Source organism: Podarcis erhardii (genome assembly GCF_964252035.2).
Source record: "Podarcis erhardii genome assembly, chromosome: 5".
Lineage (NCBI taxonomy): Eukaryota > Metazoa > Chordata > Lepidosauria > Squamata > Lacertidae > Podarcis > Podarcis erhardii.
Window position 1 is genome coordinate 13,083,571 of NC_138509.1, and position 17,977 is coordinate 13,101,547.

At 45.4% G+C, this 17,977-nt stretch overlaps 1 protein-coding gene across 2 annotated transcripts in view; it reads left to right on the top strand.

Annotated features, from left to right (window-relative positions):
* The first annotated feature begins 1,344 nt into the window (after positions 1–1,344).
* SCD (stearoyl-CoA desaturase) overlaps positions 1,345–17,977 on the top strand; it is a 29,886-nt gene continuing 13,253 nt past the window's right edge. For both annotated transcript variants that reach the window (XR_014157090.1, XM_081864405.1), the window contains exons 1-3: positions 1,345–1,728; positions 8,359–8,638; positions 15,292–15,422. Coding sequence is in view for 1 of the 2 variants with exons in the window: in XM_081864405.1 (XP_081720531.1) it covers positions 1,702–1,728; positions 8,359–8,638; positions 15,292–15,422 (438 nt within the window). In the remaining variant the exon portion in view is untranslated. The remainder of the gene's footprint in view (positions 1,729–8,358; positions 8,639–15,291; positions 15,423–17,977) is intronic.

Sequence of the window (17,977 nt, forward strand, 5' to 3'; positions counted from 1 at the left end):
GTGGCTTCAGAAATAGGGCTGGGTGAAAAGTCTGCGTGTTTCTAAATTCCCCTCCATAACAGCAGCAAGGAAAGGCTACTGCGAGGGACACACAGAGGCCCCTTTGGACCAATTGCTCAGCTTCAATGTGCGGCAACCACCGGAGTTGCATCCTTCTGCCCAGGCAAAAAGATTTCACTGGCTTCATTTCAGAGCCCATACAGGAGTGTGTTAAGATTTTTTGACGTTTCTTGGCGATTCCCATTTTTAGAACATACTGCCAGCCTAACTCCTAGCGGACAATGTCCCTCCCCCGCCATAAAATATTGGGGGGGGCTGCAATATGGGCATTGCCATTCAAACGGTGTGTGTGTGTGCTGTATCATGCGACTGATTATGTAGAAAGGGGCTTACCTGGTTCTCCAATATTTTATTCAAGTTGGCCCTCCTGACATGGGTGTAGGCAATAAAATAAAAATACTTAACTGAGCTTCTGCCCTCCTAACATAAATCCTGGCTACGCGTGCGTGCGGGGGGGGGGGCGTTATGGGGGCAGTTGCCCCCCCCAATACAAATCAAGACAAATCTGAGATTCTCCCCGCTCCAACAAAAGCCTGCCCCCCAACATGACCCCTGATGGGCATTCAAATGGTGCGCACCACGTCTGGTGATTGATGCGGGACAGGGCTTGCCTGCCTCCCAACCAGTGGCGTAGCGTGGGTTGACAGCACCCGGGGCAAGGCAAGTAATTTGCGCCCCCTAACCCGTGGATTTGCGCCCCCTAACCCTAACCCCCAGATGTTGCGCCCGGTGCGGCCGGCCCCCCTGCACCCCCCACGCTACGCCACTGCTCCCAACCCATATGATATTCAAGTTGGCACGCCTGGGCAGGGCACTTCCAACGCGCCAAGGGCTGCGGACCCCGGCGCCTGCTTGCCAACGCCTCGCTGAGCTGCGCCGGTGAGCTCCAAACGCGTGGGGAGCGAGCTCGGGGTCTGCACCGCCCCACAGAAGGGAGGACCTCGTGACCCACTTTGCCGGCGGAGGTCACTGTCGGTCATTGCCTTCCCGGTTCCGGGAGCGGCGTAAGCTTCTCGGGCGCGCGCGCGCACGCCCCCTTTCCCTCCTAACCTCTCCCTCTCCCCGGCGGCGCATCAGCTGCTAAGGGGAAAGTCCCGGCTGACGCGCCGGCTGCGCACCCGGCTGGCCATGCGAGGGCCATGCATGCAACGGAGTCCCTCCGCGGCCAACGGCGCCGTCCAACAGCAGATTGCGGGCAGCCAATGCGGAGCGCGCAGCGAGGTGGCACCAAAGTGCCGGCGACCAATGGGAGGCTCTCTCCAAGTGCCAAGGTACCAGCCTCCTGATCGCCTCTGCGCCCAGCTGCGCTCCACTTAAGCGGCGCCACCGGACCCGTCAAGGCATCCTTTTCGGCGGAGTTGCGCAGAGTGGACGGACCCTGATCGTGGTGCGCCGCTGGACATCGTCGCCGTGCAAACAAAGGGCCAGAGAAAGAGAGAGAGAGAGAGAGAGAGAGACCGGGCACCTCCTGGGGGGTTACTCGCGTTCAGGGCTCGGGCAACTTAAATAGCTGCGCACCAGCGCGCACAGCAGCCAAAAGAGCGTGGGGACTTGGAGGCAGCTGCGCACCAGCGGAGCCGGGAAAGAGCATCGCCGAGAGAGCATCGCGCCGGAGGAAGAGCCGCACAAAGCCCTCTTCCGATGCCTGCCCAACTAGCCCACGGGGAGGTAAGGCGCCGCTTCCTCCTCCTTAATAATTTTTATTTTATTTTTCTAAAATGGTGAGTCGCTTTCTCTTGCCCAAGGCAACCCAGAGCGGCTGACGACTCACCCACCCCCCTTGGTAGGTCGTTGCTGCCTGTCTCGCGGGATGGGGGTGAATGGAGAGCTCCTTCTGCATCCGACCCCCTGGCTTGGGAAGCTCGGTCCGCATCCTTTCCCGGGCAAGAGCCGGGGATCAGCATCCTTCCTTCCTGCCTGCCTACTTCTCCCTTCCCTTCCAGCATCCCAGAGCAGCTTCATTTCCCCAAGCATCCCTTTCCTTTAGTGTTATCATCCTTCTTTGATGGCCGCGTCGAAAGGCCCTGCAAAAACGACCATTAAAAAACAACAACCCCAAAGCATTCCGGTCTTTTCCCTGCGCGCACCTCCTTAAACCAGAGGGTAAGCCGTCCCTCTCGTGTGAATAATGCAAGCCCCGTACCGAGGTCTTGCCCTCCAGCCAGGCCTTCCACAGCCCGACCTGGTTTTTGCAACGGCTTCTGTGCGCAAGGGGGGCGGAGGCGCTGCGCAATCGCTGGCGATGCGCGCCGCGGAGCGAGGCAGGGGGGCGTCACTAGCCGGGCCATTGGTGGCGGCTTTTGTGATGGAGTCGGTGAGGAAAGCTGCCGGCTGCAGCCTTCTTTGCCTTTTCCTGGGAGCAAACCCTGTTAAAGGCAGTGGGGTTTGCATGGGAGTAAACACGTATGCTGCGTTAGAGGGAGAGAACCCAGTCTCTCCAAGCCACGACTGCGCCACTAGTTGGATCTTCTTTTTCACCCGATGCCTCACTGCGGTCCTGGCAGCCCAGCTGCAGCTCCGAGTATGACAGGCTGCAGTCTCAATTTGCATTTACTTGCGAGCAAGCTCCTTTGCAACACGCCCCCGGATTGAAACGTGCACGTTAGTTTCTCTTTGGCAGAAGAGCTTTCGGCCAAAAGGGTTATCCTTGCCAGGGCTTTTAGCAAGATTATAGAATGAGCAGGTTACTCCCGGGAGGCCACCTGGCCTTTAGGAATGCGGTTTCGGCTGCCAACTTGCTTTTAGCATGCTTGAGAGAGCATCCAGGTCATTCTCAAAAGCCTATTCCGCTGACAATACCTGTCCAGTCAAAAACAGCAGGCAGCCTTTGGCGGACGGGGTGGAACTGCATAGGTGCCACAGATCTACACAAGCTGAGCATCTGTGTTGTCTCAACGCCAGAGAAAGAAAGTGATAATACTAGCCTGTTCTTGCGTGAGTGGCCAATCTTTTATGTTACTCATAACTTGCTACAGTGCACATCTGGTTCCCTGGCTTTCAAATATCCAGGAGCCAAACCTCAGGCAATATTGTTAATAAATGTTGCTGCTAATAGAAATACATTTGACCAAAAGTTCTGTGAAACACAAAAAGCTGCTTATTTTTTAAAATTTTCCTCCATGCAAACTGGTCTGTTAAAAGGCAACAAGTTATTCATTCTGTATTCTCCAGGACCATCATAAAAAAGAACTCTCGACTCTAGTGTTCATTTCATATTCATATTCATTTCATATTCAATATTCATTTCATATTCAATGCAGTAATGCTCCTTATTGATTTCTCTTGCTAGAAATAGTCCGTCGTGTCCCAGAGGCTCAAAGCTGTTTCCAAAACGCTGGTTGCCCCAATCCCAACAAATTAGACTGCAATCTCACACCCCCTAAAGCAGTTACAGTACAGTACGGATTTCTCTGTAGACGTAGTTAGGACTGCAGGCCTAGTTACCGTCTCAGTGATTCTCTATATCAAACAATGTTGATTCACATTGTTCAGTGGGGTTTCCTTCCTTCCTTCCGCGTGTTCATTACATGGGAATGCAGCCTAGATCTTTTTAAATTCTCCATTAGAATGAATGGGACTTAAGAAGTGTTTGACTTTGGCTATAAATTGTGTCCCTTGCAATTTACCATCACATTGATACTATAGCAATGTCAACTGGTTTGTAGAAAAAGGTGGGAGCCTTTAGACTCTCAGACGGAATGGAAGGATAGATCTTCCCCAATGAGCTTTCTTTGGCATTCCTGTTTGACATTTATTATGTTTTTATATGTGCTGGAAGCTGCCCAGAGTGGCTGGGGAAACAGCCAGATGGGCAGTGTATAAATAACATTATTATTATTATTATTATTATTATTATTATTATTATTATTATTCCCCTTATGTGGTTACCATTGCACAAGGAGGGAGAGGGGAGCACACTACCCCTTCCATCATATTTCTGTCACTCCTTGTTGCTTCACCTTGTTGTCACTCCTTTGTTACATCATCCCTGCTTCTCCTGCATCTCTCTTAAGGCGTGACAGGGAAGCCTGTCTACTTGGGCAAGCTGACTGAGCCCTGATTTTTTGAAGGCTCCAAATGACACGGGCCACCCACACAAATCCAAGGAGGCTGCAACTGAAGCAATCATTCAGTTAGTGAAATGAGAATAAATGAGATAAAACAATAACAGCCACTGTAAAACACAGAGCGTCTAATTTGCTAACTGTTGCGGTGCAGAGTTAACAGCTTGTGGTGAATAGCCTGGCAGAATAGCCAGATCTTATGCTGATGCTGTAACGAAGCTAAAGTGAGTGCCAAACATAACTCAGGTTAGAGGGTATTCTACATTTGGGGTGCCACCACAGGGAAGGCCTTCTCCTGTGTCGTCGAATGGTTTCCAAAGTCACAATAATAAAAAGAGCCCATCTGAAAGATCTTAATGCCTGGCTACTGCAATGCTGCATCAGATTTCTATGTCCCAAGCCTTTCATGGATCACACCCAAGGCTTTGAATTCTGAGCAGAAACATATTACAGTGGTACCTCAGGTTACAAACTTATTTCGTTCCAGAGGTCCATTCTTAACCCAAAACCATTCTTAACCTGAGGCGCACTTTCGCTAATGGGGCCTTGCGCCGCTGCACAATTTCTGTTCTCATCCTGGGGCAAAGTTCTTAACCCGAGGTACTACTTCCGGGTTAGCGGAGTTTGTAACCCAAAGTGTTTTTAACCCAAGGTGTTTGTAACCTGAGGTACCACTGTATTTATTTTATGCCATTCATTTCACAAAATTTGCATGCCATTTGATTGTAAAAAGAAAAATACCGTATTAGGTTAAGGTCTGATTAACTACAATAACAATTTTCTCCCCTTTTTTGCAATGTACACAATATTTTTTGTTGTTGTTGTTGTCCTGTTTCGTTTTCCACATGGATACTATTTCTTGTTTCTCCGGTGCGCTTGTAATTTGCATACCTATTTATATAATTGTGCATATATTCCAATCCTCTGGATATATTTAGAAAAAAAGAAAAGGGAAATCCCTCAAAGCAGCTTACGACCCTGCGTTAGCAGGGTTGCTTCCAGGCTGCGTAAGGACGCCATCCCACGCCTCTCTTCTCAGAAGTAAGCTTAGTGGGTTCAGTGGGGCTTGCTCCCAGGGAAGTGGGTGTCAGGATTACAGCGTTCATCACCCTGCAGATTCACTGAAATGGATGAGCTGAACCGTGCCTAACTTTGGGATTAAAGCATGACGACAGGATCAGTCCTGATGCTATCACTCTCACCAGGCCAGGTTTAGAAGCCAGAAGCCATGGGGAGAATCCTCCCAGCACCTATATGGGATTTTGCAGCCCCCTGCAAAATGGTTCCCTCAGTCTCTATCCCTAGCGAGAAAACCTGGTCGCTTAGAGGCAAGCAGTTCATTTACCTGCCACTGCAATTAACTGCAGGCTTATTATTTTTTTGGGAACCAGGGACTGAGGAGGAGCAGGAGGAGCCAACCTTCCTGGGTCCTCCTCATGTGTAATTTTGGTACAGTCTGTGTAAGCTGCTTTGATTGGCGGAGGTGGCTGTGGGGTGAGGGTGAGGAGAGCACATTAGTCATTGTGGTTCTGGGCTGAGGTGATGAGGTGGAGAGATTTTATGGGGTGGGGGGGGGAAGGGGCCCTCCTGCCAGTCCCAGCCCTTTTGATGCCTTCATTGTTCTGTCTCTCCCTACCGGTCAGAGGCAATAGACATAATTACAGCCAGCTCAAAAGACTATACAGGAACCTCTGTAGAGCTGTTTTGGAGTTGTCTAAAGAAAGCCAGGCTGATTTATTTCCATTTACGAATCTCTTCCTGTCTCGAAGCTGTTAGCAATAAAAACCTCAAACAGAAGACATTCTCTTAAATTATTTTCATGACATAATTATCTTTACAATTTTATTTCAGCTCCTTATTTATCTTTTCCTTGGGCTCTCTCTATGTGTGTGTGGCCTTGCTTCTTTTAAATTTTGTTTTTATTTTACCTTTTTATGCATGTTGCATATCGCCTCACCTTTCAAATGCCAGCTGAAAACTTTTTCTTTTCTATCATACTAATGCAGGCAATTAAGAATACATTTCCCCACAACTTTCTTGGTGTGGCCTTTATTGTACGGCTTCATATATTAATGCTGCAAAGTGTTCTGATTTTCCCTTCAGTGAATGATTTATAAAGCAAACAAACAGATCATTTCCCCATTGATGACTGTTATTTCCTTCTGTGCCGAAGATTTCAATATACTGTATAGACAAACAAACAATAATTTAATATACAAAAACAATTCAAATCTAATGCAGATGCTGACTGGACTAATTTAACATGCCCATTTTCTTTCTGCCGTACGGTGACTTCCAGCTAAAGTCATCATAAGGGAGCACAATATGTTATTGAACTACAGCTCCCATCATCCACTGCTGGGCTTGATGGGATCTGGAGTTCAAAACATGCAGAAGGCACCACATTGACCATCCCTTCTCTGGTTGCTGTGAAGGCTTTAGAAGAGGAACAAACGTGGTTAGGAAAAGAAGGGGAAATCAAGAGGGGAAATCTGGTACAGAGTTTCTTTGAATGTGACCTATCAGGAAACTCAAGACATCCCAGGAATGAAAATCATTTATTTATTTTTTGAATTTGCATTTTATTTATGCAACGGTAAACGTTGTCATATTACATTACAGGACTTACTATAGTATAATTTCCAACATGTATACAAAAATTATATACAAATTTTATATACCTAGAAAGAAAATGGGAAAAAAAAGAAAGAACAAAGAGAAAAAACAAGAACACCCCCCAAATCATATACATACCAACACACAAGACTTCCTGTCTATCCTGTTGTATATTCCTTTTATACAAGTGAATGCACTCATATTATTGTATATTTATTTACATTTTATCTAATACATTCCTGTATCAATATGATTGATATCAATCAATATCAAGTACGTCTTATTTCTCAACACATTCTCACTCCAACGTCAATCAAATGCTAGCATAGATAGCGAAACTTTACTGTACAGGAATGAAAATCAAGATGAGAAAATGTTACTGTCCTCACCCTTTGTTATATACGGGGCTTTTCCCCCCCAGCCAGAGCTCACCGGAGCTCAGCTCCAGCACCTCTCTGGTGGGCACTGTTGCCATCCTAAGAGAATAAGGGGAAAATTTGTGGTAAGCTCTGGCACCTCTGGGGATAGGGCAAATGCCTCATGCCACTGCTCCTGGTCTGGTACCCATTGCTGTGAGAAGAGGCTTAATACCGTATTTTTTGCTCTATAAGACTCACTTTTTCCCTTCTAAAAAGTAAGGGGAAATGTGTGTGCGTCTTATGGAGCGAATGCAGGCTGCGCAGCTATCCCAGAAGCCAGAACAGCAAGAGGGATTGCTGTTTTCACTGCGCAGCGATCGCTCTTGCTGTTCTGGCTTCTGAGATTCAGAATATTTTTTTTTTCTTGTTTTCCTCCTCCAAAAACTAGGTGCGTCTTGTGGTCTGGTGCGTCTTATAGAGCGAAAACTACGGTTTATGGCAGGTCTCAAGAGTAGCTTTTTGCACCATGTTAGTGCCTGCTCCCACTTGCATTGTGATTTTCTCATGTGGGCAGGATCTCAGTGCTATTTGCCAGTCCGGAGGAGGAGGCAGCTTTGGAGAATGACTTCCCTGCCGCCAGCTGCGCCCGGCTGGAGCCTGTCTCCTGATCTCCTCTGTTCTCCACCGAGCCTCTCGTCAGGGCATGTCGCCTTTCTTGAAACCTTCTGATGGTGTGACAGTGCGAGTCACTTCTGAAGTAATCTATGTGGTGTCCTTTCGATTGAAGTGCCAGCAATTAGGAAAAATTAAGATCTGGAATTTAGATAAATGCTTTGTGTTGTTTATGAGAGGGAGGGTTATATCATTGATCACCTGATGCTTTATTGGGACAGTTGCATAAGGTCAAAATGGGTTGATTGGGAATAGCTACCGCTGGCCTGTTTCCTTGTATGATGGCAGTCACTAGTCTGAAAGAACTGCCACACAAAATGAAGGTTGCCATCTTGCTTATGTGTAGAAAAGAAGTGGCCGTGTGCCACGATACCTTGGTTTCTAGCCAGCTTGTTTAAATGATAATTACAAGCACTGCTACAATTAGCAGTGGCTTCTCAACATGGGCCACCTCTGCCTGAAGGTGCCTGAGGGCCCAGGAGCCATTTATCCACCTGTGGATTTGCCTAACATAACAAGAGCTTTGGTTCCAATTCTTCTCTTTGTGACTTTGGTTTTTGTTTCCCTTTCTCTGCCTCTTGTGCCAGCTCCCCTCAGATTTCTCCACCACCACCACTGCCTTCGCTCGCGTGGCCCAGAATGGGGCAACCAGCATGGAGAAGATCCGCTCTGCCCATGATGACATTGGACCTCACAGAGAGATGACGGATGATGTTTTCGACGAGACCTATCGTGAGAAAGAAGGCCCCAAGCCGCAGAAGAGATACGTCTGGAGGAACATAATTCTCATGACTCTCCTCCATTTAAGTGCACTGTACGCAGCTATCTGGCTCACCCCTACAGCGAAGTTTGCCACCTTGGTGTGGGGTAAGCAAAGAACGTGTTGATTTCCCTCTGAAGGAATTGCCTGCTTGTTTTGCTCTGTTTTCTGACCTCCTGCGCAATGGGATCTGCCTCTCATCGTTGCCGTGTTCAGCCTTGCTCTCAGAGGGCCTCGAGGAGAATTAATTACCACCTGTGAACACAGGAACAGGCTCCATCGGGAAGCATTGTGGTTGTGTTTTTTTAATTAGTTCAAAAGCATATTGTAGCACACACTTAGGTTCCCTCCTCAAGGCAGTTGGAAGGCCCCATCTGGATTGCCAATACCCTCGTAGCCATTAAGATACACATCCTTTCCTTCTAAAAAAATATTTAGTAAGCTAATTTTTGTGCGCAAAGGCATTTTTTAAAAAAGTCCCTTTACACCTGAGCTGGTTAACCCTTTTGGGGGCAGCTAACTAGAGTTACTATGTTAGGGTCATGGCAGATGAGTCACTATTGCTTAATGAGAGGGAGAAGCATTGGGGAGGTCAGTGCGGTGCAAACACACCAACAGAGCCAATCTGATGCTCCCGCTGAACTTTAAGCTGGCCTCATTTGTTAAGTTTACTTATTGCATTTCTATGTCTGCCAAGACACCCAAGGCAGTTTGCAATTTTAAGGTATTAAGACGTCACATGCAAAAGTTAATCTTGTTGATGAGTGACTTCTGAGGATGACTTAGTTGGATACAATGCACAGCATGAAAGCAGGTCTGTTATCAATCTTTCAGGAAGGCTCTTCCTTCTCAGTAGAATTGCAAGCAGTTTTGTTTTGGATTCCATCCCTCCGCTGAACATGTGCACAGCTAAACTGTCCTAAGAGACCATGTGCTATGCATATGTTCCTAATTAAATGGACAAATAGTGGACTGAAGATATAAACAAAAACTAATACAGTGGTACCTCTGGTTATGAACTTAATTTGTTCCAGAGTTCCATTCTTAACCTGAAACCGTTCTTAACCTGAGGTACCACTTTAGCTAATGGGGCCTCCTGCTGCCGCCATGCCTCTGTTGCACGATTTCTGTTCTCATCCTGAGGTAAAGTTCTTAAGCCGAGGTACTACTTCTGGGTTAACAGAATCTGTAACCTGAAGTGTTTGTAACCTGAGGTGTTTGTAACCCGAGGTACCACTGTACTCAAATCCTGACATCCATGCCATCCCCTTAAAAAGAAACGCGGAATACTCTTCAACATCCTATTTTCAACTAGAACAACAAACGTTTCACCATGCTTGTTGAAAGCAATGGGGCAAAGAAAGACTTTTAGAGTGGTTTGCCTCCATAAACTAGCACCAAATAGTAAATTGCTACCACTTGAGGACATTAGACCAACCACTACATCTGATGCAGGCATAGAAGGCTCTCTCTCTCTCTCTCTCTCTCTCTCTCTCTCTCTCTCTCTCTCTTTCTCTCTCTCTCTCTCTCACACACACACACACGCACGCGCGCACACACACACACACACCCCATAGTTGTCAATGTTTCCCTTTTTTTAAGGGAAATTCCCTTATTCCGAATAGGATTCCTCGCAAGAAAAGGGAAAAGTTGACAGCTATGATCACACACACACACACACACACACACACACACACACACACACAAACACGCCTCTAAAATGGCCACTTCTTGGGTGACTTGCAAATAAGCAGCATAGGAAGCAAAATAAATACTCTCCTCCCTACAATGTGAACATTGGGGTTTCTTCTTTTTATCCCTTTTGAAACTCTGCTCTTTAGAAAGCTTTAGCAGAGAGGCTGCTTTGTTTAGACTTCAAAGGGATACGTAGCCAATTCCAGCCAAGGGTGCATCTCCACCTCAGAGTGGATGCTGTTGCATGCTTTCAAAGGGCAGTTTCAGAGAAACTAATATTTATGGGGTGTGTCTCTTAACATTCCTTCTGGGAAACGTCCATGCTCTCAATTTGAGAACGCTGCTATTTTCAATGTTCTCTCCTTCTGAAATATGCGCTCCTTGTAGGAATGCAACATACAAAAGTTCCTAAGATCAATGCCTGGCATCTTGAAGTATGATTGGGGGAAGAGAACCCTGTTTATGACCCTAAATGTCTTCTCAATGATGAGTGAGAATGACCACTGGTCTGCTTCCTATCTCAGATGGAAAAGATGGGAAATGTACTCTGGGTGAGATGGAGTTGCAGATTTGGTGGATGAAAGTCCTGTCTTTTACCTTGAGCCTTTGAAGAAAGGTGGGGTCTAAATGCAGTACATAAACAAACAAATAACAATGGAGAAACTCCAGGAACTCCATCCCTTTAATGCAGGAGGAGGACAATCTATTTCAGCCACTTACCCAGCCAATGTTTTAAATTCAAATAAATATCAGCTCAGTAGTTTGAACCTATGGCAGCTATAAAATCCCATTGATAGCCACAATGATAAAGCCTTTGGGGGGGAGGAAACACATTTGACATCAGGTGACATTCTGAAACTGGCAAGATAGCCTCTTCCAGGCCCAGCCTGTTTGCCCTTGTCCCAATATCCGCCTTGCTGCATCACTGCAAAGAACAGCTGAGGAACCACAAAATGCCACCCCACTTTGAATTGCCTGAATTCTGAAAGATATGAATGTCTGATTTGTGGTAACTGGAAGAACTTTATCCCCCTTACTCTCTGATCCTCACTGTTCACATACTGCAGAATGGACTGGCTCCTGGGCATTGATTAGTACACATAATAACCCGCACATAATAACCGGTCCCTGATTATTATATTCTCTTTTTTATTGTGGTAGATGTAGATCTTTATAGACAAAGCTATGGAGATACTTTTTTATACTGCCATGTTTAAAATGTGATTTGACTCCGCCAGCAGCAATAATGATAACAGATTACAAGAGCTGATTGTACCCAAAGTTGATGTGCAAACTGCTCTGTATGGAGCCATCAACCAGGGTGTTTGGAATTGGGCCGTAATGGGGCAATTTGCACTTACTAATCAGGTGAACCTGTGGGGCTGCTCTCTTTAAAAAGAGGGAGGCAACCCCAAGTTACATATTGAGAACTTAAAGCGGCCCCAAATGAAAGGCCTAGAAACAAGGAACAAGGGATAAATGTTCTGTTTTTGTTTCTTGTTGTTTATTTTGGTCCAGCTGACTCAGATTTTTCACAATAGAAGCCGAAATATTCGGCATCAGCTGAGTCCCCACAAAGGCCCTTTGTTCTGAACAAGAAGCCCAATTTTAAAGACAATGTTTTGGTCATTTCCCCTGAGAAGCCATTGTGCTTCGAGAACAGCACTGCCTTCTGGGTTTCAGATGTGCTAGTTATACGGTCTGTCCTCACAATTGATCCCTCTAGGTTGACTGTGTTAACAATCCTTCAGCATCATTTCAAGGCCATCGTTTCAAGCAGCCAATTTAGGAGACTAGCAGCGATATCATTGCTACAAACAGTGGGAGGTGACGTTCCCTCTCACATACCCTCCAACATTTCTCTGATGAAAATAGGGACGTCCTATTCCATAATAAGGGATGCGGGTGGCGCTGTGGTCTAAACCATTGAGCCTCTTGGGCTTGCCGATCGGAAGGTTGGTGGTTCGAATCCCCGCAATGGAGTGACCTCCCTTTGCTCTGTCCTAGCTCCTGCCAACCTAGCAGTGCGAAAGCACACCAGTGCAAGTAGATAAATAGGTACCGCTCCGGTGGGAAGGTAAACGGCGTTTCTGTGCACTGCTCTGGTTCGCCAGAAGCAGCTTAGTCATGCTGGCCACATGACCCGGAAGCTGTCTGCGGACAAACACCAGCTTCCTCGCAACCCCAGAGTCGTCCGTTACCCGACTTAACAGTCAGGGATCCCTTTACCTTTACTAATCCATAATAATAATAATACTATACCACGCCCATGTGACTGGGTTGTCCCAGTCATTCTGGGCACCTTCCAACACATATAAAAACATAAAACATTGAACATTAAACAACTTCCCTATGCAGGGCTGCCTTCAGAGGTCTTCTAAAGGTTGTATAGTTACTTATCTCCTTGGCTCAGGGGCACATAACTCTATACCCTCCAACATTTCTCCAGTGAAAATAGGGAGATCGTACCATACCCTCCCAACAATTCTCCAACGAAAATATGGGGTGTCCTAAGGAAAAGCAGGACATTCCAGGACCAAGTCAGGAACAGGGACGGCTTCTGAAAATCCGGGCCTGTCCCTGGAGAATAGGGACAATTGGAGGGTCTGCAATTAGTGATTCGATTCAGAGCAGAGTTAACACCTGGGGTTCTAGGAATCAGCGGAATTTTCATCACTCGATGCAGTAAGGCTGTTTCTGCCCAAAGTGACTTGAGCACAATAACAGTCCCTTGCGACAGCTATGCATGCTGTCTACTCCTATGCGCAGCAGAGGATCAGGTTTTGCAAGCAGAGCGATCAGGTTTCGGAGCATCCCCTGCTTCCAGAAGCTGAAATGCAGTCTTCTATTGATTCCCATATCAGGATTGGCACTGCCAGCCAAATTATGGTTTCTCTCCCCAGCCCCAATCACTAGTTGCCAGCTTTTAAGGAAGCATCAAAAGCTGTATTATTTCAGTAGGTGTTTTAAAAGGTCTTTTTTCTCCGTTTGGCTTTTTGCTCTTCTGTTTCTGCCTCTTCTGACTGTTTGGTTCTCCCTTTACATTTCCCATTTCTGTTGTTTTAAGAAGTTGTTCAGTTTAAAGATGTCCAGTGTGCCTCTTTCCTAGAAAGGTGGGCTATACATTTCAATTTACATTAAAAAATAGGTACCGTATTTTTTGCTCTATAAGACGCACCAGACCACAAGACGCACCTAGTTTTTAGAGGAGGAAAACAAGAAAAAAAATATTCTGAATCTCAGAAGCCAGAACAACAAGAGGGATCGCTGCGCAGTGAAAGCAGCAATCCCTCTTGCTGTTCTGGCTTCTGGGATAGCTGCGCAGCCTGCATTCGCTCCATAAGACGCACACACATTTCCCCTTACTTTTTAGGAGGGAAAAGTGAGTCTTATAGAGCAAAAAATACGGTAATTTTGTTTTCCACACGAGCAGCTAAAGAAGCAGGAGAGCTGATCTAGTAACAGAGGAAGTCTCCGCTGGCTCAGCAGAGCTTACAATCTCTTGTTCTTGACTTATCTATCCATAGCGCACTTGCTTTGTGGTTAATCTGTGGCTTGGTTGCTCCTTCCACAAGACTTGCAACACTAGACCTGCCCATAAACATTTAATGACTCTCCTTATCTTTTTAGAACTTCTGCTATTGCCTCCTTTTAATAAACTCTGTACTTGCGATGCATGCAGGAGTTGTGCAATTAACCTACCGTGATATTAAAAGTATTGTTGAGGAGGGTTTCATGACTCACACGCCAGATGCAAAGCCTTGCTAGCTGGGAAATAATTGCATTTGTCCCATCAATAAGATATAATTTAGATCTGGAAATATGCGATGTCTCCAGCCCAAAGCTGCCTGGATCTCATGCAACAAATACTTTTTGTATGCCAAAAATTAACAACAATTAAGAAATCAGATGTTTGTGAAGTGGATCTATTGATATGCCCTAAAAGCTCAGACACAGATTTGCAGTGTTGGATGAAACCTGTCTGAATGGCAATTCTTTGCCTTCTGTTTTTCTAAAAAATCAAACTCCAGGTTCTTCCTTCAAATGAGTATTATTATTGTTTTGTGTTTTTTTAAATATTTTTTTTTATTAGATTTTCCACAGTGATAACACAAACCACAAAGCAAAATGATACACAAAAAAACAGAAAAGAAAAAAGAAAAAAGAGGGGGGGAGGGGAAACAATAAACAGATAAACAATAACAACAAACTTAATTCTTCACAAATCCAACCTTTTAAACATCTTGGTTGACTTCCTCAAATCCCTCCCTTCTGAGTTTCCTTGTAATTATAACTTAATTTAATCCTAGGCCTCTTCAAGTAATTTAATCCTAGGCCTCTTCAAGTAATTTCTATTTTTTTTATATTACAATATTTATTCAAATAGTCCTTGAATTTCCTCCAGTCCTTATTATTGTTTTTTTTTTAAGCAATGCTTATGTTTGTGAGTTGCAGTGGGGTAACGCCAAAGTAGGCTTCTTCCAATTCACTCTCTCAAGTCAAGTCAAGAAACCTTTATTGGCATCACATAAGAACATTCAGAATATATTCAGAATAGATAGGCCAGTGGAATCTCGTCGCCACCCCAGCGGCACAGCCACCCACCAAGGGGCAGAAGAGGCGAGCAATCCGCCTCATCTCTGTGGGTTTCCAGCAAGGGCAGGATCCTGTAGCATACGTTGGCGACAAAAAAAATCAAATAGAGGAATTTAGCTACTGTCTTGGTGAGCTCCTGGTCACCTGCACATAACCTCTGTCTCTGGTTTCCATGTTGGAATACATAGATGGTCTAGAAATTGTTGGCGGAGATCATCATACATTTTACGTTTAAGGGCCATGTGAGCTAGAGTTTCCACCAGGTGGGCATCGCATGGGCAGATCCTATCTCCTTCTGCCAAACCCGCAAGCCTACCCCAAGGGAGGTTAGAAGGATTAGAATTGAACCTAGCCAACGGAAAGGCCCTTCTTTCTTGCGGATTAAACAAAAATTGTAAGTAATTAGGATTAAATTCCTGCGCCCAAGAGAGTCAAAATTCACTCTCTCCCTCGCTTTTCTTGTTCGCAGTATTTGTTCTCTTCGTCTTGAGTGGGCTGGGAATCACAGCCGGAGCACATCGCCTTTGGAGCCACCGTTCCTACAAAGCCAGCCTGCCTCTCCGAATATTCTTGGCGATCATCAACTCCATGGCTTTCCAGGTAAGAATTATGAGATGATTAACATGGCCAGATTCCAAGGTCATGGATTCATGAGGGGAGGGAAGACAAGGCTACATGCCTCCTGCAGTTTGGCTAACTTGGAATTTCATACAAAAAATTTGGTATCTCATCCCCCTCCCTTTCCCCCAGTAACTTTTATTTCCCTTTTTCTGTACAGCGGTACTTTGGTTCTCAAACTTAATCTGTTTTGGAAGTCCGTTCCAAAACCAAAGTGTTCTAAAACCAAGGCAAGCTTTCCCATAGAAAGTAATGCAAAACGGATTAATCCGTTCCAGACTTTTAAAAACAACTCCTAAAACAGCAATTTAACAAGAATTTTACTATCTAACGAGACCATTGACCCATAAAATGAAAACAGTCATCAACGTACTGTACTTTTAAATATTTAAGTATTGTAGATGATAATTAAAAAAAAAAAAAATCTTACCTGCACTGATGATGGCTGTTGATTATCCATTTCTGCAGTCACACAATCAATCAATCAGTAGCTGAACTGGCTTCCACACAGTCACAAAAACAAATTAACCGAAAAAGCCTCAAAAAGAGGAACGCAAAATAAGGAGCAAAAACAAAAGCGCCAAACTTAATCTGTTTCAGAAGTCCGTTTGACTTCCGAAATGTTCAAAAACCAAGGTGCAGCTTCTGATTGGTGCAGGTGCCCAGGAAACAAGAGCCGACAGCTGCATCAGTTTGGCTTCCAAAAAATGTTCGAAAACCGGAACACTTCCTTTCGTGTTTTCGGTGTTTGGGAACCAAGGCGTTTGAGAACCAAGGTACCACTGCATTTGAAATTTTTAACTCAAAGGGTAAAAGCCACCCCCAATGACAAAAAGATCAGATGGGAGCTCAATAATCTGTCAAAACAAAGGGTTTAGATTAAAACAAATAACTAGGATTGCATGGACTAACTAGGATTAACCAGCGAGGTTAATCCGATCTTTCTGCTGGTGCTTTTGCACAGCGCTGGTGTCGGTTCCGCCTGTCTCTTCCCTGTCTCAGTAAGCAGCAGCAGCTAACCTGCCAGGAGTTCAGGGAACGATCTCCACCCTGCCATGGAATCTGCTCCCATTTACTACTCTAATTGGGCACTCCCATCTAGATTTTAACACACTGCCTTAATCCAGCAAAGCACGGAGAGCTAGACTGAGAAATTCATTTCAGCGCTAATCCTTCTTCACTTCTAACTGGGTGGATTTGCCTGATGAAGCTTCAAAAAGTCACTTGGCGCAAGTTTGCACATGACAGAGTGCAACTAGAGAGTTGTGTATGTGTGTTGTTGTTTGGTACAATTTAAAACATTCAGGCAGGATCTTCAAAGGTTCCCATTTAAAGGCAGCAAACTTCTGGGTCCTATACATATCCTTGCATGGCTTCATGCTCTCTCCTACAGGAATCATTTAGCTCACTGGTCTTCAACTGGTTAGCTGGGGATCCATTAGGGAGTCGTGGCCTGATCCAGGTTGGGTTGCAACAGGAACACTACCACCATGCAAATAGATGGTAAAAGATTAAGATATAGGTCCCCAGTGGGTCCTGGATCTGAAAAAGTTGAAGATACCGGTAGCTCATTTATCCAATTTGTTCCCCACCCCCAATTTTAAAACCGTAACATCATAAAAATTCATTGGCGGGTATTGCCATCTCTTAACGAAAGGACTGTATTTCTCCATGTATAAGACTATATTGCATAGGGGGGGATTGGCGCTTGGTTCATGTCATGAGTGGGAGATTGTCTGTGGCGATTGGGTGGGTGATTTCCGGCAACCCCCCCCCCTAAAAAAAGCTCAACAACTGTGGGAAATCCTCCCCCCAAAAAGGTGAACAACTCTTCTTAATTTGGATTCCCCCAAAATAGGGGTTGTCTTATACATGGAGGCGTGTTATACATGGCGTGTTATACATGGAAAAATACGGTAATACATAGTTTTATTGAAACATCTAAAAGAATTCCCCCTCTCCTTTAAAAAACAATTGAACTTGTCCTTGAGGGCAAGTGTGACATCATCATCATCATCATCATCATTATTAAAGTAAGGGTAAAAGGTAAAGGACCCCTGGATGGTTAAGTCCAGTTGAATTAGACTATGGGGTACTGCGCTTATCTTCGCTTTCAGGCCAAAGGAGCCGACGTTTGTCCACAGATAGTTTTCTGGGTCATGTGGCCAGCATGACTAAACCGCTTCTGGCACAACGGGACACTGTGACAAGTGCCAGAGGGCATGGAAATGCTGATTACTTCCTGCCACAGCGGTTCATATTTCTCTACTTGCGCTAGAAAGCTTTTGAACTGCTAGAGTTGGCAGGAGTTGGGACAGAGCAACGGGAGCTGACCTCATTGTGCGGATTCAAACTGCCGGCCCAAGAAGCTTGATGGTTTAGACCACAGCGCCACCCGCGTCCTATATATTATAATATTATTATTAACATGTCGCCCATCTGGCTGGGTTTCCCCAGCCACTCTGGGCAGCTCCCAACAAAATATGGAAAGCACAATAAAACATCAAACGTTAAGATCTTCCCTATACTTCGGATGT